At 42.1% G+C, this 21,096-nt stretch overlaps 2 protein-coding genes across 5 annotated transcripts in view; both read left to right on the forward strand.

Annotated features, from left to right (window-relative positions):
- LOC106584534 (Golgi apparatus protein 1) overlaps nucleotides 1-4,570 on the forward strand; it is a 43,995-nt gene extending 39,425 nt beyond the window's left edge. For both annotated transcript variants that reach the window (XM_082968093.1, XM_014169938.3), the window contains one exon: nucleotides 69-4,570. In XM_082968093.1, coding sequence (XP_082824219.1) covers nucleotides 69-236 — 168 coding nt within the window. In that variant the 3' untranslated portion in view covers nucleotides 237-4,570. The remainder of the gene's footprint in view (nucleotides 1-68) is intronic.
- Nucleotides 3,643-21,096, forward strand: part of LOC106584532 (RNA-binding Raly-like protein) — a 75,052-nt gene continuing 57,598 nt past the window's right edge. The window contains exons 1-3 of one of the 3 annotated variants that reach the window (XM_045706055.2): nucleotides 3,643-3,898; nucleotides 6,539-6,649; nucleotides 20,017-20,092. In XM_045706055.2, the coding sequence (XP_045562011.1) occupies nucleotides 6,568-6,649; nucleotides 20,017-20,092 (158 nt within the window). In that variant the 5' untranslated portion in view covers nucleotides 3,643-3,898; nucleotides 6,539-6,567. Of the gene's footprint in view, nucleotides 3,899-6,538; nucleotides 6,650-17,133; nucleotides 17,657-20,016; nucleotides 20,093-21,096 lie in introns of those variants that run through there. The other 2 variants (XM_014169936.3, XM_014169933.3) reach the window with 2 other exon arrangements.

Genomic DNA, 21,096 nt, shown 5'->3' on the forward strand with positions numbered 1-21,096 from the left:
TTGAACAATCTCTACTTTTTCATACTTTGACACCCACACCTGCTCCCCTCCCCCTATGTCCCTCCAAGGTGGCCCCGGCCGAAGGCTTCTCCGACCTGGCCATGCAGGTGATGACCTCACCCTCCAAGACCTACATCCTGGCTATGATTGGCCTGAGCGTGTGCATTCTCTTCCTGTTTGGCCTGATGTGTGGCCGCATCACCAAGCGATTAATGCAGGAGCAGAAGGACAGGTAGAGAGGGGGGCCACAGAACCAGGATAGGGCCCTCACTCAACATAGCCCCAGTTGCCCTGACCTTAGCCTGGCTCCATGTACAAACCATCTCCTCCTTTTTATCCTCCTCTTCTACCACCCCCCAGCCCTCCCCGAGACTGGCTTCTAGGGGGGAGCCAGCCATTCGAGCTTCTGTCATCATTGCTATGCTGTCGGAGGGCCACGTAGGGTGCGGGCCTGGCCTAGATTACCCAGTCTATCCTATAATGGTTTGTTTCACTGGTGTGAGTGTGGACATGCGCCGACTGTGAGACCGACTCATAACCCCTCCACCATCTCCACTCCAGTGTCTGACTGATGTTCTGAAGTTATACAGGAGACTTCTAGAAGGACGCTGCCGCCACCTGTTTGTCCTCCATCGCTCCACTGCTAACCAGCTAACGCTAACAGACCTGTACCGTCGGGCGGCCCAGTTAGGCCAGCCCGATGGGGCATAAGCAAAAATTCTGGATTCTGCTTTTGGTTTCTCTTGCAGTGGTTTTCTTATTTGCTTTATCTCATTTAGAGGTAATATTTCTTTACAGATGTTTTCTGTGGGTGGGTGGGGGGGGGGGGGGGGGGTGGATTCACAATAACTCTTACTGTTTATGTGAGAGAGACAGAAAGAACGTCTCCGTACTTATGTTCTTCCTGAGGCTTTCAATGATTTCAGTACTGATAAATTGCTTTTAGTGTGAGTGTTTGTGAGAATGAAAGTGTGTGTGAAATGGGAGTATTAACTGTTTTTCTATTATATTGTTGTTGTTCTCCTGAGAGGCCGGTGGGGGGGTTGACTGACTTCAGGTTGCCCATGTTTATTACATTCACTGATTTGCCATGAGACTGCCAGGTGTGAACTGTCCTCCACCGACTGAGCCGCATAGGAGAGGAGTCCAACAGCCTACAGTATATTAGATCAGCCGTACACTTATAATAACTGATGATAAATAATATTGATTCATCCATTTGTGATTATACTGACAGACCTGGCAGTGTATCATAGATGGCTCCAGTGCCAATGCTAACCGAATGGGTGGTATGGTAGAGAAACGGTTAGCATTGACCAGATGGCTGGACATCCAGGCGAGTAGTCACACACATTTCTCTCAAGGTACTCAGAGTTAACAATGGGCATTTCAAAGTTGGAGAGCTGGGTCTAGGTGGTCTGATTGGACACAACACTGGTGACAGACGGTGCAGAAAGATAAGTCTAATTTTGAACACTAACATTTCCAAAGCTTCCCATGTAGCAGGTTTAAGCCAAGGGTATCGGTAGCGGCGTTAGGATGGTGGTAGACGGGGTCAAGAACAATGCAACAAAAAAATAAAGACAAGTGCTTATAGAGAAGTTTTTGTTTGAAATTATACTGGAACCATTGCACATTTGTATGTTATTTTAGTTATATATGCACAGTACCAGTCAAACATTTGGACACCTACTCATTCAAGGATTTTTCTTTATTTTTACTATTTTCAACGTTGTAGAATAATAGTGAAAACAACTATGAAATAACACATATGGAATCATGCAGTAACCAAAAAAAGGGTTAAACAAATCAAATTATATATTTGAGATTCTTCAAATAGCCACCCTTTGCTTTGACGACAGCTTTGCACACTCTTGGCATTTTCTCAACCAACTTCACCTGGAATGCTTTTCCAACAGTCTTGAAGTAGTTCCCACATATGCTGAGCACTTGTTGGGTGCTTTTCCTTCACTCTGGTCCAACTCATCCCAAACGATCTCAATTGGGTTGAGGTCGGGTGATTGTGGAGGCCAGGTCATCTGATGCAGTGCTCCATCACTCCTTCTTGGTCAAATAGCCCTTACACATCCTGGTGGTGTTTGGTAATTGTCCTGTTGAAAAACAAATCATAGTCCCACTAAGCGCAAACCAGAATGGATGGCGTATCGCTGCATAATGCTGTGGTAGCCATGCTGGTTAAGTGTGCCTTGAATTCTAAATATATCACTGACAGTGTCACCAGAAAAGCACCATCACACTTCCTCCATGCTTCACGGTGGGAACCGCACACCCGTTCCCCTACTCTGCGTCTCACAAAGACACGGCGGTTGGAACCAAAAATCTCACATTTGTACAGACCAAAGGACAAATTTCCACTGGTCTAATGTCCATTATTCGTGTTTCTTGGCCCAAGGAAGTCTCTTCTTATTGGTGTCCTTTAGTAGTGTTTTCTTTGCAGGAATTTGACCGCAAAGCACACCTGTTAATTGAAATGCATTCCAGGTGACTACCTCGTGAAGCTGGTTGAGAGAATGCCAAGTGTGCAAAGCAGTCAAGGCAAATGGTGGCTACTTTGAAGAATCTCAAATATAATATATATTTTGATTTGTTTAACACTTACGATTCCATAATGTTATTTCATAGTTTGTCTTCACTAATATTCTACCACGTAGAAAATAGTAAAAATAAAGAAAAATCCTTGAATGAGTAGGTGTGTCCAAACTTTTGACTGGTACTGTATATTGTTTGGTCCTAGCCTTATTTATTTGTTTACTAATGGTCAAAGTTTGAGTCCTTTTTTGATTTGAATGTTCTCTTGTTGCCTTTTCTCCAGAGCCCCACAGTGGTGTTAAAATACTCGTAAAACCTGGTGGTCAAATAAGGAAATGGTTCCAATTTGTTTTTCACATAGGGGATTTTAGAAACACTTAAATAAGGGCTGTGTTTCATGTAGGCTTACCCTGGCGTGACGTTTGGATAACCATGTAAATCTCAACCCGACAAGGTGACTTTTATCAATATATTCGGCTCTATTTACTCTTATTCGAAATGCAAATTAGCATGAAAGTAGACATCATGCAAAACTACAAATCCCTGCTGACACCTTTGCTAACGGGTATTGTGTCAATTTAAAACTTGCACAAGACAATTCACAGAATTATCCATTTAAAGCAATGTAGCCAATTTGTTCATTACTACATTTAGCTAACATTGGATAGTTAATCCAGAGCTTTTTACCTTTGAATCATTTCGGCAGTTCTGCATGTTGTCTACTCTGATTAGAAAATGCTCATTAGCATAAGAGTAAATGGAGCCGACTGTGTTGATAAAAGTGACCTTGTCGGAGACCGATTTACATGGTTATCAAAACGTCACGCCAAGGTAAGCCTACATGAAACACAGCCCTTATTTTCAGTGTTTCTAAAATCCACAATAGAAAAAATGAATGGTGGGAAAACGATTGGAACCATGTCCCTGTTTGACCACTAGGTTTTATGGGTATTACGACACATACTGTGGTACTCTTATTGCCTGTATAGCAAAAGGCTTTCACCTTCGAGTGAAGCCTGGGAGCCGAGGGTGGTGGTGGGGGGGAAGAGTTTGGGGGGAGGGGCTTGGTGTTGTCACTCCAGGAGCTTCTTTCCTCAGTGCGGGAATGAATTCTGTCTGTTGCCATTTTTGTTTTAGTTATTACTGAACTCAAAGTACTTATTCAGATGGGACCTAAACTTTAACCAATCCAGTCAGAGGAAAGCCCTCTCAACGAGAAGAGTTCAAAGGCATTTTCATGATGATTCAACAATCGTTTTCGCAAAACAGTCATGCCATGTAAATGGGATTTTAGTAGTTTTTCTCCTATTGCTACTATGTCATTGCCTTGTTCTTGAATTGGTATGAGGTGAGTCCTTCCTTCCTTGCTTGTAAAAACAGTTGATCATTTGACTTGTAAAATGGACTCTGCTGTAACGATCCAAAAGGTAGATTTGTCAATGCGTGCCTACTCTGACAATCCCAGATAGTGTTCCTCCATGTATGTACATAGTGTGTGAGATAGGGATCCTTCATGTATGTACATAGTGTGTGTGTGTGTATATATACATATACCACAGGCCCCTGGCCCACTCCTAACACCCCTTCAAACTGAGCAAAGGTGTGCATGTGCACCCCTCAAAGCGGTCATACCCCAACTTGGGAGAGGGGTAACCTTCTAACAGACGGCTAGAAGAGATCTCATGGCTTATTATTTTTTACCAGCACTCCCCTCTTGTGCTATCCAGACTGCATTAAATACTGTTGAGTCGTTCTACTGTTGCTTACTGTTATTTCTGTCTGTCTAAAGCTTTCATCAAGTCAAAATGAAATGATAACTTTAACAATGACTATAACATATGATTTAAGATTATGATGAAAAATGTTTTGTAATGTGTTTAAATTTACGGAGGTCCTTTGCTTTTATCTCTGATTTTGCCATGTACTTGAGATGTAACAGAATAATGTATTTCCCTGGTTTAGATTTTTGTTCTGTACAGATGAAGTTGGACAATTTGTTAATAAAGACTGCAGGTTTTTATACTGTTCTCCACTGCGAATAGAATGACCAGTACCAGCATAATGTCTATTGAGAGAGGTGTTGGGACACTGGGAGGATGGAGGTTGTAGCGCCAGGCAGAACCTCAAAACTCACTTGGGACAGCTTTTTGATTATCTACACGAACTCACCTACCTCCTCAGTTTAGGTTCCAAGCCAGGGACACAAGCAGCCAGTATTGACACATGGACATAAATTTGCAGATTCTTGTTGATTTTAGTACGTTCTGAAGCATACCCAGTGATCAAAACTTCAGTCAACCTTTTTCTCCAGCTCCACAATCTGCATGACATCCTACTCTGTGTGCCATATTCCATCCCATAGTCACGTTGCCATACCTCTAAATTAACTTCGTTGCCACGCCATGTAATCCATGGCTTCTGGTTGGGGTATGTACGTACAGTCACTGTGGGGCCAATGTCATCAATGCACTTATTGATGAAGCCAATGACTGATGTGGTGTACTTCTCAATGCCATCTGAAGAATCCCGGAACATGTTCCACTCTGTGCTAGCAGAACAGTCCTGTAGCTTAGCATCTGCTTCATCTGACCACTTTTTTTTATTGATCAAGTTACTGGTGCTTCCTGCCTTCATTTTTGCATGTAAGCAGGAATCAGGAGGATAGAATTATGGTCAGATTTGCCAAATTTAGGGAGAGAGAGAGCTTTGTACGCGTATCTGTGTGTGGAGTAAAGATGGTCTAGAGTTTTTTTTCACCTTTAGTTGCACATTTAACATGCTGGTGGAAATTAAAGTCCCTGGCCGCTAGGAGTGCTGCCTCTGGATGAGTGTTTTCCTGTTTGCTTATGGCGGTACACAGCTCATTGAGTGCGGTCTTAGTGTCAGCATCGGTCTGTGGTCATATGTAGACAGCTACAAAAAATACAGATGAAAACTCTCTAGGTAAATAGTGTGGTCGAGAGCTTATCATGAGAGACTCTACCTCAGGCGAGCAAAACCTTGAGACTTCCTTAGATATCGTGCACCAGCTGTTGTTTACAAATATACATAGACCATCACCACTTTTCTTACCAGAGGCTGCCGTTCTATTCTGCCGATACAGTGTAAAACCCACCAGCTGTATGTTGTTCATGTCGTCGTTCAGCCACGACTCGGTGAAACATAAGATAATACAGTTTTTAATGTCCTGTTGGTAGTTTAATCTTGCTCGTTGGTCATCAATTTTATTTTCCAATGATTGCATGTTTGCCAATAGAATGGTCTCATCTAAGATCTGTCTATATAACATTACTCATTATGTGTGCGTACACAGGCGCCCAGGCTGGGCCAGTGGGAACAGCTGACACTCACCAATGTCTGAAACACAGTTTGTCAATATGTCACTGATATAGATAGTACTTTAGTTTACATACAGTATTTTGTAAGGCCTCTTCCAATATTTGGTATTTTATTAGGATCTCCATTAGCTGTTGCAAAAGCAGCAGCTACTCGTCCTGGGGTCCACACAAAACATTAAATATAATACATTACCTCAATAGACAAGAACAGCTCAAGGACAGAACTACATACATTTCAAAACAAAAGGCACACGTAGCCTACATATCTATGCATACCCACAAACTATCTAGGTCAAATAGTGGAGAGGCGTTGTGCCGTGAGGTGTTGCTTTATCTGTTTTTTTTAAAACAGGTTTGCTATTTATTTGAGCAATATGAGATGTAAGGAAGATAAGGGCTCTATATAGTACTGTACGCTTTCCTGAATTTGTTCTGGATTTGGGGACTGTGAAAAGACCCCTGGTGGCCTTGGTGGTGTGTCACAACAGTGCACTGACCTCACTCCTATGTAAAGATCCCATGACGTACATACAGTTCTAAGATTGTGTGGTTCTATGAACCGATTGGTTCTTAAAAGTGAAACGCATTTGAAGTAGAGGAGCCTGTGGTTTTCGACCATTTCGGTGGTTGACTCTTCTTTCTTCTTTCAGGTAAGATTTGTCCGTACTGACCTGTGCAGATGTTGCTGTCATGGCCGCTTATGCTGAAGCCTGTGTCATACGTGCAGCGGGAGGAGCTGTGGAGCAGGAGGACGAAGAGCGGTAGGAGGGCGTGGGTAGGGTGGCAGGGGGTTTAAGACTGGGGAACAGAGAGACCTAAAAGGTTACACCACACAGCAGAGCAAGTAAAAGCAATAAGATACAGTCTACATACAGTAGTAAAGAGGGATTCCTCACTCATGAATATTGAATACAGTAATATAACAGTAGAATAACACCATGTTATCCTTCCAGGCATGGAGGGAGAGTAGTCACAGACAGAGGTGGGCGAAGGGCTCAGGGCTCTGACTCACCCCTGCATGTGGGCTGCTGGCTGCTCCACTTCAGAGACGCCAGTAACACTCTGGTCTGGGGCTCCAGCAGCTCATAACCAGCCTTTTACAAACAAAGTGCACCTCCTGCCCCACACCAAACAACCTCACCAGCCTCCCACCATAGGCCAGGCTCTCAGGTTCAGGACCGGTAGTTGGGGAGGGAGCAGGAGAGGGAGAGACATACAAACAGTAAGACAATCATGAGACATTCAGACAGAAAAGTATAACACAAGACATTGGCAAATCCAGTAATTATTGAAGTGCTAGTGCAATAATATATATTATTGTAAAAGAGAAGAAACAGTCATGTGCAAATGGCAAACTAAACAGACGCTGTATCTATCTATCTCACAGTTGTGGGCCTTGGTGGTGTGTCTGATGGTGACAGTGCTGCTGTTCTGCAGGGCGCTCAGTCTATTCCTCAGGGAGCGAAGGCTCTGTTGGCAGGAGTCCTCTTTGAGACGAATATATTGATATGTCACCTTGTCCGAGAGAGATTTACATGGTTATCATTGCAGAGTAAGTCTACATGAAACACAGCCCTTATTTTAAGTGTTTCTAAAATCCCCTTTGGGAAAAATGAACGCTGGAAAAATTATTAGAACAATTTCCCTGTTTGACCGCTAGGTTTTATGGGTATTTTGACACCTCCACTGTGGGGCGCTTTACAGAACGCAGAAATCACTCCGCCATTTCCTGGTTGCAAAAATTCTAATAGTTTGCCTAACTTCAGTTAATGTGACAAAACAAGCAAGAGAATCATTGTACCATCTAAACTGCTGTGAAATATATTTCCAATAACTGAAAATATTGTATTTTCAGCTGTTTGAAGCTGGTGTACAATGCCGAAAGTAAAAGACGCAAAAATGTAACTTAAGAACGGCTAGCATAGAAATATGCACATATAACATATTGTATCTACCACTTCTTAGACTTGCTTTCAATGATAATGACAGATCTATAACATCTATGTGGATTTGGTCGGAACGCCCCGAAAAGTTGCATATTGCAGCTTTAAAAACCTCTTAGATGTAAACTAGTACCGTGGTTCTGGTACTAGTTCCGGTCATCATTTTCCCTCATAAATCGATCTGTAGACACCTTAGATCTAAATGGCTTGCATTGAGCTATAGCCCTGGTTCCCATAGACACAATATTTTTTCTGAGCTTATGTGATTTAGAATGTGAAATCTGAAACCACTTGAAGATGGGATGTCCCTACTACCATTTAATTCACTTTTCCGACTGTCCATCAACTCCTGGCTGAACCCTATGTCACAGCCACTGAGAAAGCACATGCTTCCAATTGTAGTGCAGCAGGAGAAAGTGGTTTCATCACGGTAGCACATTCAGAGATCAAATTAAAGCCATTAATCTAAAATAATTTCTAGATTTTAATCAAAAAACACTTTCTATTTGTTATAGACGGACTAATATGAGATGAAAGGCAAATTCCTAATGAGTTCAGGAAGCCAAGCTAGAGCTCTGTGAGACACAGCGATGGGGTCAGCCATTTTGATCAAGGGAGACCTTTAGAAAATATGCACGTTTTCTCTAACACGAAAAATACAAATATGTATTTTACAGATATAAGGAAGGTGAATTCTTATAGGTTGTTTTATAATTTTATGTTATATTTAGAAAGCATATACGTCATTTCAATCCTTATTCATAGAGTTTTGTTGAATATGAAATACATCATATAAAATATTTTCATATCTTTATCATATTTGTATTGTCTACTTGTCCTTGTGTCCTCAAAAGTGGCTACAGCGCAGCAATTTATAACAATTTTTTTTTACCGGAAAGTTGAGATTGTAACCTTTGAGTATGCAGCATTACTAATTATTGTTTATGGCCCTCTCATGATAAATAATTACTTATGGAGACTATGTAGAACATTTCGATTACATTTAATTATATTTAACTAGTTAAGTAAAAAACGAAAGTAGGATGGTTGGTCGGGGTGGACAGGTGGGCAACTGTACACTGAGAGCACAAAACATTAAGATCAAATCAGATTATTTGTCACGTGCGCTGAATACAACAGGTGTAGACCTTACAGTGAAATGCTGAATACAACAGGTGTAGACCTTACAGTGAAATGCTTACTTACCTTTTTTGCACTATTGGTTAGAGCCTGTATTAGGTGAACACCTGCTCTTTCAATGACATAGACTGACCAGGTGAAAGCTATGATCCGTTATTGATGTCACCTGTTAAATCCACTTCAATCAGTGTAGATTTTGCCTTTGAAAGGGGTATGGTAGTCGGTGCCAGGCGCACTGGTGGTTTGTGTCAAGACCTGCAACACTGCTGGGTTTTTCACGCTCAACAGTTTCCCATGTGTATCAAGAATTGTCCTCCACCCAAAGGACATCCAGACAACTTGACACAACTGTGGGAAGCATTGGAGTCAACTTGAGGAAGCATCCCTGTAGAACATTTTCGACACCTTGTAGAGTCCATGCCCCAACGAATTGAGGCTGTTCTGAGGGTAAAATGGGGTGGAACTCAATATTAGAAAGGTTTTCCTAATCAAATCAAAAGTTAATGGTCGCATACACATATTTCACATATGTTACTTCGGGTGTAGTGAAATGCTTGTTTTGTACACTCAGTGTATAACGCGAACATCTAGCAACCCAAAGGTTGCGTGTTCGAATCTCATCATGGACAACTTTAGCATTTAAGCTAATTAGCAACTCTGCAACTACTTGCTACTTTGCAACTACATACCATGTTCGCTAACCCTTCCCCTAACCTTAACCCTTTAACTTATAACCATAACCTTTACCACAACCATAACCCCTAGCCTGGTTAACGTTAGCCACCTACCCCTGAGTCCAGGTTGCAGTAAATTCGTAAGATATCATACCTTTTGAAAATTCATAACATATTGTATGAATTGCTAGTCGTAACATATTGTACAAATTGTAATTCGTAACATATCATACAAAATGGATGATGGACATCCATAAATTAATATATACCATACCATGTAACATTAATTAATTGGCATGCCCCAGATTTGTTTTTACTATCTTACGCCCACCCCTGCGTCCTGGTTGCAGCCTCGAGAGCAGATGCCACATTTCTCCATGCTTAACAGACGACCAGTTTAAAGTCAAAATGAGGACCTGAATCTATCACATGCTGAGTAGTCTCTCTCTTTCATGCTTCAAGTCTCCCCCCTGTTTATAGGTGCAGCTTGCTAGATGTCCACAAGGTGACTCCTTTTGTTTGGATTCCTCCAGACTAGAGTCTAGACTACACCCATATCCACTACACCCATATCCACTACACCCATGGCTCTGAATTCTCCTGTCTTGGCTCTGCTTTTGGAAGATTTGAAGTAGTCATGAAAAACTTGTCTGGGCATTTTGTAATTAGAGGACCGTGTCATTATATGATTTAGAGACTGCTTACATTATTGTGAATAGTTGCTATGATATTTAGATTTTACAATGAGACACAACAGCTCTGGCCAAGTACCTCAACTCCTCTGGAGTTGTTTGCAGACTAGAGTTTTTTAAATGAACCTCAGACTCCTTCAAGTCACTATGCATCAATACTTCAAAAATGTCAATTCTTAAACTCTTACCGTGTACCTATGTTTGTCCTCTGCATGCCTGTCTTTGTTTGCTGAAATACATACTTTTAATAAAACGTTAATCAAATACAACCACTGACTGCTTCCTTGTTGAGATTCAATTGGCACATGCACATTCACACTGAGTTGCCATTAGAGCAACAGCAACGAGGAAACAGTCGGTTGTATTTGATTAACGTTTTATTAAAAGTATGTATTTCAGCAAACAAAGACAGGCATGCAGAGGACAAACATAGGTACACCGGTTTAGCAACTCGAAGGTTGGAGGTTCTTTTCAAACACTCTAGTCTGTGATGTGGAGAAGGAATCTGTGTAGTGTAGTCTACAGGGATGGCGTGTGTGTGCGCGTGCGCTGCTCCTCTCCAGAGCATAGAGAACCTGTAAACTTGCATAAAACGGGGGATTTAAAAACGACATGATTGGAAACAGCCTAACAGGGACAATGACATTGGGATTAACTTTCAGGCTAACTCAAGCAATATTTTTCTTGGTTGCTGCATTGTATGGCAAACTAGAATTGGAGGAAGGGATTACAGTTACAATCCTCTTCTAAAAACCGCTGTATCTTAATTACTTTCACTTCAGGGTAGAGGAGGAAGCCACTACCAATTACACACACAATACCTTTATCAGGCCTCTCTGTCTCTCACACACACAAATCTTCTCTCTCTCTCTCTCTCTCTCTCTCTCTCTCTCTCTCTCTCTTTCTCTTTCTCTTTCTCTCTCACTCTCTCTGTCTCTCACACACTCTCACACTCACTCGCACATAAAAAAAAGAAAGACCGCAATAATGTAGAGATTGCGTGATACAGCTGGTCAGGTGTATAAACTAACGATTCCCTCCAAAGGAGATGACCATAGAGCTAAGTTAGCCCTCTCTCTCCATCCCAGTGAACTATCATCACCCACAGTGTTAGCTAGCTGTCTCCCTGGCCTACTACCTCTGAAAAGCCATTAATGGTGAGCAGCTCAGCTCTGTTTGAAGGCTGTATTAATTAGGGAAGAGGATGACAGAACCCTCCTGGAGTTCACTGATCCTCAACAGTGCTTGCAGCCACAAACCGGTTTCTTCCGGTTCTCTTCATTCAAGACCCATGATGAGGATGTATGTTCTCTATTATATTGTGTGGTAATTTGGGGGGTGTTACTATAACTGAAGTTGCTTTGTGGTGTTGTGTCATTTCTCACAGGTGCTGATTGGCTGAAGACTGTCTCTCCTTCTGAAACTGTATCAATGATTGTACACAGAGTTTGTAGACAATGTTCCGTCTAATTTTGGGGGGCACTGAGCAAATTTTAGGTTTTGTGATCAGAAACTTTGAGGAACTTCCGGTTCGTGTTTACAGTGAATACTAAGGCTGTACCCTTACAGTTTTAGATAGTAGCCAAAAGGCTATTGCGGCTATTTAAGCATACCAATGGAGCAAATCCCATAACATTTTCATAACATTTTCACATGGAAATAGCTTTTGATTTCTATGATATAGCCTTCAGTAGCCTATATGTGGTGTTCATTGCAGGCCTACATTATTTGCATGTTGAAGCCTGTCTCAAAATACAACACTGCCCCTTCAATTAAAATAAGCTTTTTTAACTGACTGGCTTTTCAAAGACAGTCAGGTCTGTAGCCTACAGGTTTTGTGCTCTTCTAGGAAGCATTATTTCCCCATTGCTGACCTATATGTATCTATAACTGGGCTAATAACTCGCACATAATATCAACAAATACGCTGTTTATTTTTACTTTAACTAGGCAAGTCAGTTAAGAACAAATTCTTATTTTCAATGACAGCCTAGTGGGTTAACTGCCTTGTTCAGGGGCAGAACGACAGATTTTAACCTTGTCAGCTCGGGGATTTGAACTTGCAACCTTTCGGTTATTTGTCCAACGCTCTAACCACTAGGCTACGCTGCCGCCCCTGCTACCCCTGCCAATAGAATTCTACTCCGTTTCGCTCTGGTTCTGCGTATAACAAAATCACAGACTAAATATTGCAAAGTTAGATTTGTTTTAATTTGTTGCATTGAAAGGGCATGATATAATGTTGATTCGATCACAAAAAAACGTTGATCTATATAGTACAAACTAAAGGGGTGAACTATGAAATGTAATCTATTGGGTCTCTGCAAGGCATTTCTTCAGCACGGCAGTCCTTGAGGAAGTGCGCAGCACCCAAAAAAGTGAGAACAAGGTGATCTCCACTATGTTTTCCAGTTTGCATTCATTGGAACTTTCAACCTCGTTTTAAACCAGAGATGCTATCTTTTTCAGTTGATAGCAGCATATCCTCAGTGGAATGCATTGTATGTGCAGTGGTAGTGATAAGGACTGGCTGACAGGGGTAAACGTCATAGATAAATAAATAAACTCAAGAGACCACAATCCACTCAATATCATCATATCTTAATTAGATAGGACGAGTTTAATTAAAATGTAATCATTCAATTGATTTTCTAATTAAAATGGAGTTAGCTGATGGTCGATCTCATTGGCTCGACAGTGTGCAGGCATTGATCTTAGTGTGTGTGTGTGTGTCTAAAGCGTAGTTGTGTATTTCTTAACTTTGAGATGTATGTACAGTGCAAGTCAAACGTTTGGACATACCTACTCATTCCAGGTTTCTTTTTTTTCTTCTATTTTCTACATTGCAGAATAATAGTGAGACGTCATAGTTATTTCATAGTTTTGATGTCTTCACTTTTATTCTACAATGTAGAAAATAGTAAAAACAAAGAACAAACCTTGGACGAGTAGGTCTGTCAACTTTTGACTGGTACTGTATGAATGTAACTGAACAGTTTTTAAATGTATATAGGCATGGTACTGAGGGCATGTACATACAGTTGAAGTCGGAAGTTTACATACACCTTAGCCAAATACATTTAAACTCAGTTTTTCACAATTCCTGACATTTAATCCAAGTAAAATATTCCCTGTTTTAGGTCAGTTAGGATCACCACTTTATTTTAAGAATGTGAAATGTCAGAATAATAGTGGAGAGAATGATTTATTTTAGCTTTTATTTCTTTCATCACATTCCCAGTGGGTCAGAAGTTTACATACACTCAATTAGTATATGGTAGCATTGCCTTTAAATTGTTTAACTTGGGTCAAAAGTTTTGGGTAGCCTTCCACAAGCTTCCCACAATAAGTTGGGTCAATGTTTGCCCATTCCTCCTGACAGAGCTGGTGTAACTGAATCAGGTTTGTAGGCCTCCTTGCTCGCACACGCTTTTCAGTTCTGCCCACAAATTTTCTATGGGATTGAGGTCAGGGCTTTGTGATGGCCACTCCAATACCTTGCCTTTGTTGTCCTTAAACCATTTGGCCACAACTTTGGAAAAATGCTTGGGGTCATTGTCCATTTGGAAGACCCATTTGTGACCAAGCTTTAACTTCCTGACTGATGTCTTGAGATGTTGCTTCAATATATCCACATAATTTTCCTGCCTCATGATGCCATCTATTTTGTGAAGTGCACCAGTCCCTCCTGCAGCAAAGCACCCCCACAACATGATGCTGCCACCCTTGTGCTTCACGGTTGGGATGGGGTTCTTCAGCTTGCAAGCCTTCCCCTTTTTCCTCCAAACATAACGATGGTCATTATGGCCAAACAGTTCGATTTTTGTTCCATCAGACCAGAGGACATTTCTCAAAAAAGTACGAACTTTGTCCCCATGTGCAGTTGCAAACCGTAGTCTGGCTTTTTTATGGTGGTTTTGAAGCAAGGCTTCTTCCTTTCTTAATCGCCTTTCAGGTTATGTCGATATAGGACTTGTTTTACTGTAGATATAGATACTTTTATACCTGTTTCCTCCAGCATCTTCACAAGGTCCTTTGCTGTTGTTCTGGGATTGATTTGCACTTTTCGCACCGAAGTATGTTCATCTCTCGGCCTTGTCTTAGGACGGTAAGTTGGTGGTTGGAGACATCCCTCTAGTGGTGTGGGGGCTGTGTTTTGGCAAAGTGGGTGGGGTTATATCCTGCCTGTTTGGCCCTGTCCGGGGGTATCATCGGATGGGGCCACAGTGTCTTCTGATCCCTCCTGTCTCAGCCTCCAGTATTTATGCTGCAGTAGTTTATGTGTCGGGGGGCTAGGGTCAGTCTGTTACATCTGGAGTATTTCTCTTGTCTTATCCGGTGTCCTGTGTGAATTTAAATATGCTCTCTCTAATTCTCTCTTTCTGTCTTTCTCTCGGAGGACCTGAGCCCTAGGACCATGCCTCAGGACTACCTGGCATGATGACTCCTTGCTGTCCCCAGTCCACCTGGCCGTGCTGCTGCTCCAGTTTCAACTGTTCTGCCTGCGGCTATGGAACCCTGACCTGTTCACCGGACGTGCTTGTTGCACCCTCGACAACTACTATGATTATTATTATTTGACCATGCTGGTCATTTATGAACATTTTAACATCTTGACCATGTTCTGTTATAATATCCACCCTGCACAGCCAGAAGAGGACTGGCCACCCCTCATAGCCTGGTTCCTCTCTAGGTTTCTTCCTAGGTTTTTGGCCTTTCTAGGGAGTTTTTCCTAGGGAGTTTTTCCTAGCCACCGTGCTTCTTTCACATGCATTGCTTGCTGTTTGGGGTTTTAGGCTGGGTTTCTGTACAGCACTTTGAGATATCAGCTGATGTACGAAGGGCTATATAAATACATTTGATTTGTTATCACGGAGACAGAAAGCGTCTCCTTCCTGAGCGGTATGGCGGCTGCGTGGTCTCATGGTGTTTATACTTGCTTACTATTGTTTGTACAGATGAACGTGGTACCTTCAGGCGTTTGGAAATTGCTTGTGGACCAGACTTGTGGAGGTCTACAATGTTTTTCTGAGGTCTTGGCTGATTTCTTTTCATTTTCCCATGATGTCAAGCGAAGAGGCACTGAGTTTGAAGCTAGGCCTTGAAATACATCCACAGGTACACCTCCAATTGACTCAAATGATGTCAGTGCCATAGTAAGTGACCGATGTGTATATTTAATCTCTGTATTGTTGTCTGAAGGAACGGTGTGTGTGTGTGTGAGACAGTGGCGAGGGGAGGGAGGGTGGGAGTCTCTCTGACTTGACTGAGCTTTGATGTCGCTCATGCGTGATTCCCTCTGTTCTTCCGCTGCATGATAGATGAAACGACTGCATGGTGTTTTCGGAGTGAGTATTGCTGACACGGCTTAGTGAGACAGAGATAAGGGGGGGGGGGCAGTCAGGTGATAGAGAGAGATGAAGAAAGAGATGGGAGCGAGAGACAGAGAGAGAGAAATAAAGATGACCATTCTGGGGCAAACCTCTGTGTGAAGAGATGAGACTGTTCTTACTCAGAGAGAATCTCCCGTCCGTCTGTCCTGCTTTCGTCTTTCACAGCTTGATGATGAGGCACTTTTCTAGGCCCAATCTAGCTAGCAGCTGCTGTTTAATTCTCAGTGATGAACCTGAAGAATGCTCAGTGAATGCTTTATCAAGATATGGAGACTGCAATCAAGATTATGACCAGTTGGCCCCAGTCACTTATATCTTATACTGCACAGTAGCTTACATATCTTCTTCTGCACGGCAGCCTACATGTCTTCTCTGGTTTTGTATTACAGCACATTGAATCCAGTGAGTGAGTTGGTGCTTGAAATCTAGTCAGGACCGGCTCCAGACATAAGCGACATATGCGGTCACTTAGGGCAGGGATTCCCAAACTTAGTGCTGCCCCCCCTGTACGTTTTGGTTTTTGTCCTAGCATTGCACAGCTGACTCAAATAACCAACTCATCATCAAGCTTGGATTATTTGAATCAGCTTTGCAGTGTTATGGCAAAAAACAAAATGTGCAGGGGGGGTTGCAGGACCGAGTTTGGGAAACCCTGGCTTGTTGTTTTGTTCCCCCTGTCCAGGCGCTGTTCTTGTTTTGTTATATGTCTGTTTATCCTTTAAATCTTCACTCCCTGTACTTGCTTCTCGTCTCCCAGCGTCTGTCCTCACACAATTAGCCATGTCACCTATCTAAACTTGTAGTTTTCATGGCCCAGTACCGACCTGTCACGCAGGGCACATGCCCAGTGGCCATGACCTCCAGGGGGCCCACATTGATTTTGTTAGTCACACGCACTCAGATATTAACATGGCATAAGTCATGGCAAAATGTGTAGAATTGCAAGGAATTAACTTTAAAAAATATTTTGATCTCCACCCCATGGAATTAAAAAAAAATTGCATTAGATGTGTTAGAAAATTGCAACGTTTTCTCTCCGCCCCATGAAATAAATTGTATAACTGCAGAAAACTTTCATTAAAACTGCAACATCTATTCTTTTTTCTTTTTCATTTTTTACTCAGTCGGGGTCTCAACTTACTATTAAGATTTAGAGACAAGGAGCAAGCACGTACCCAGGGGCCCTGACCTCCAGGGGGCCTACATTGATTTTGTTAGTCATTCTCACTCAGATATTATTAACATGTAAAACTGTAAAAAAAAATATCTCCACCCCATGACAAAATGGGTAGAATTGTAGGAAATTAGGTGTAAAACAGATTTTTCTGCCACATGCCAAAATGTGCAGAATTAAACTAAAATGTTTTGCCTGCGAGGTGGCCCTGACTCTAGTACTTCTCTTTGTGTCTGACTCTGAGCCACAACATGAGTTTTTTCCACAGACTCCATCTGTGATGCCTGTCTCTGCTCAAGGATCTGGCCTCTCTCTCCTCTCCCTCGGCACAGCCTGCATTCCTCCAGTTCCTTTGCTACTACAATAAACAGTGATAATTCCTGAGTGCTCTGTGTGGCTGTGACATACAGTACAAGCATCCACACAGCTATAGCATTCTCTCCAGTCCACACAGCACCCCCCTGCCTGTTACAGAGTGGGTCAGCCCACCACCCCACTGTGGAGCTTGACATGGTACATCCCGCTGGTACTGTTCTTAGAGCATGGTCATTGATTCCATAGTGAACAGTCTCCTCTCCTCTTTGTCAGGGTTGCAGGGAGGCACTGGGAAGGAGAGATTAAAAGAGGAGAGTCTCCACTGATTCTGCTCCTTTTCAAGGCATTCCTCTGCGCTCTCTCCCTCTCTCTCTCTGTCCCCTCCCCCCTCCCCCCCGGTATGACCCTGTTCAAGAGTGAATATCACAGCCTAAGACGTGAGTATAGGGCAGTCTGCCTCTCTCTCTGTCTGTGTGTAGTTGTGTGTGCATGTGTCTGTGTTAGTAAGAAAGCCCATTGATGATGCATCAGCGCATATCTAATTGGTATTATATACTGTATGTTTATTGTGCCTGAACTTTAGGTGAGAAGTCTTATCCTTTGATACTAACACATATTCCATGCGCAGATACCTGACAACATCTGATCAAGGATGCTTGACTATCTGTGCAATAAAAGGGGTGCCTCGTAGTACACTGACTGAAGCATGTCTAGAATGTAGTTTGTGTGTGTGTGGGTGAGAGGTTGGTGAGCTGAGGTGATTGAAGAGGCTATGTAGATAAGTATCTGCCAAGATGGCAGGAATTGATCAGATTCTGCAGCTTGGGTCAAAGTAAATGAAGCCTCTGTCACTCACACACTGAGAAGGACAGATGTGTGTGTGAGTGAGTGACCCTTGTGTAGTGGATGTAAACTCGCCCGCAGCACGTTAGAAGTTGTGCAGAAGGTTGCTGCTCAGGGCATCCCAGCTCAGGGCAAAACAGAATTTCCTTACAATGGATCTGTGACCCCCCATCCACAGTTGGGCTCTGTCCGGTTAAAGGGAGGAGGTTAAAGGGGGGTGAATGTAGTTTTGTGTTGTGCAAAAGGTTGCTATTTCGATCTCCGCTTTGGGCAGAACAGAATGCACTCTATTACACTTGCAAAATACAATTGATTTCCACATTATCATATTGCTTATTGCTTATCTTTAGGGGGTTTAGTAGCCTGTACGTATGACGATTCAGCCTACTAATATAGTTGAATCATATTATAATAGACAGCCACCATTCGATTTACCACTCATATACACCTGCTGTTATTTTCTTCTAACCACAATTACTACCCTACCAAGCAAAAAGGCAGTAACTGCTCATTTGGACAAGTATCCTGCCTCGATTGTATTATGTTTTGGAGAACATGGGGGTCATGTTATCAGTAACTGCATAAAGTTACTGTGAAACCAAGGTAAATAAATCAGTTTTTCTCAGTTCCATGCTCTGTGGAACTGCCTTTTTGCTTGGTAGGGCAGAATACATAAATGTCTCTATATAATTAATAATCACAGTGCATAATATACACTGAGTGTACAAAACATTAGGAACACCTGCTCTTCAATGGCAGACTGACCACGTGAATCCAAGTGAAAGCTATGATCCCTTATTGATGTCACCTGTTCAATCCACTTTAATCAGTGTAGATGAAGAATTGGGCCAATACTGCACGTTTTTGTCCAAAAGGCAGGCTCAATGTCTCCATATAATTAATAACCACAGTGCATTATATATATTATCTCATCTCCCTCTCTCTCTCCTCCTTCTGTGCTATATGTTTCCCAACAATACAAGGGAATAATAAATAAATAACCCTAATCATTCAGTCAATGATGCGCAATTACCCATTACCAAGCTGTGAGCATTCCCGTGACCTGACAGCGATATCGATCTCCGGGGTTGGGCGATTAAAAGTGCCATGGCAGCAGCTAACAGATGGCAGGCAATGGTGCTCATAAACCCTGCACTAAAACAGTAATGCACCACAAACAGAAGAGTGCCTTTCTGTCATAAACAAGGCTGTCATGGGGTGTCATTTCTGTAAGGGTGGGCTTTGGGCCGCTGCCAGAGTCTGATGTATAGTACGACTGCTGTTTAACACTGTGTGCTGTGCCGGAGTCTGATTTACGACTGCTATTCAACATTGGGCTGTGTGCTGCTGCCTGCCATTTGGACAGAGATGTGCAGTCCTAAGTAGATAGTTGAGACCTAAGTAGATATCAATGTCAAACTATCAAATTCTAACAATAAACATTTATACTGCAATGTGTATGTTTGATTGAATTCCACCTTTTGTTTGGACTGACGAGATGCTGGACGGACAGGTAGGGCAACAGGGAGGAAGTAGAGAGAGGGCCGGCTGCCTGTCAGTCAGGCCCCTGGGTGAAGGTGAGGGAGTATGGAGCGCTATAGTGTCAGTAGAAAAAAAATAAAGGAAGTACGGTGTCCCATGCCCTTTGAGAGAGAGAGAACACTGCATTGACAGACAGGTACATGTTGGAAGGAATGAAGCAACACAACTGTGAGAGGCTATTAATTTGACTCTGGCAGACGGAGGGCAATTAGGCTCACAGTCCTCTCTTTAATTTGTCCTTCTGGGAGTGTGTGTGTGTGCGTGCATCTGGCAGCCCACTCTGCTCACCTGTCCAACTCTATTCCAGTTTCCTCAGGGGTTTGCTTTACGAGGTCACAGCTGTCCTAACACCTGACATTACTAAACCTCTAAATTAATGTGACTTTATAGCCGTCGTTGTATTGTGTTTCAGATAGGACCATGACTGGGGAACTGAGGACAAGCCGCCCAAAGACGGGAACCAAGAGACCCAGCAGTGAGGCCTACAGGCGAGTCAAGGTTCAGCCTCATTAAGGGCATTAACCACACAACTACCACATTCCCTTATAGCCTTTACTGCTATGGGGTCATTCCATGAAATTAGTGCCTTTGATATTTTAAGTATAAATTGTTCACCAACATTGAATCGTAAAAGCCTGTTATATTAAATGAGGCGCCCTTTAATATAGACCACATGGAGAATTCAATCAATCAGATTATGAATATTAATAAAGTTTTTTTTTTTACATGTACAATATATATATATTTTTGTATATATTTTCCTTTATTATTTTATCCTAACCCTACCATCCCTCCCCTAATTGGAGTAAACTCATGGACAACAACTCTTAGGCTTCTACTTCCAGCTTATACATACTATATACATTTTACAGACACAGTATATTTTACAATAGTTGTCTTTTGTTTGTTTTTAGTCCCATCCTTCAACTCCACTCAACCCCTCCCATCTCTCTGAACAGTGATCACCATCAAGTTTTGATTTCTATTTGCCATATATTTTTCAACTGTGCTGTGATGTTTCACAAAAGTTCTGAACCTTTCTATTCTCATAGATTCTACATATTGTAAATTAAAGATAAACATTTTTACTAAGAGTATTATTATATTATTGATCGATTGACTATGACTTTTAAATCACCCAGCAGTGCTAGCTCCAGGAAAATGTTGCAATTCTTCAGCCGTTCCTAAACCTGCGACCAAAAACAAGCTACATACCTTATGGACAGTACCAAAACAAATGATCTAATGATTCTGTCTCTTCGAGCTGAGATGGCTGTATCCTCCATATATACAACATTATATTGGTTGCAAGAATTTTGTATAATAATTGAAATTTAAAAAGTCAGAGATTTGAATCAAGCATTCTTTTGTGTAACAGTTCATAAACCATGTGCCATGGAATCGGCACATTGAAAATCTCTTCCTGACTATTTTGCAATCTATATGACACAGCTGTAAATGTTTTGGTCCTTAAATGGAACTGGTATACCTT

Source organism: Salmo salar, chromosome 23 (genome assembly GCF_965601325.2).
Source record: "Salmo salar chromosome 23, fSalSal1, whole genome shotgun sequence".
Classification (NCBI taxonomy): Eukaryota; Metazoa; Chordata; class Actinopteri; order Salmoniformes; family Salmonidae; genus Salmo; species Salmo salar.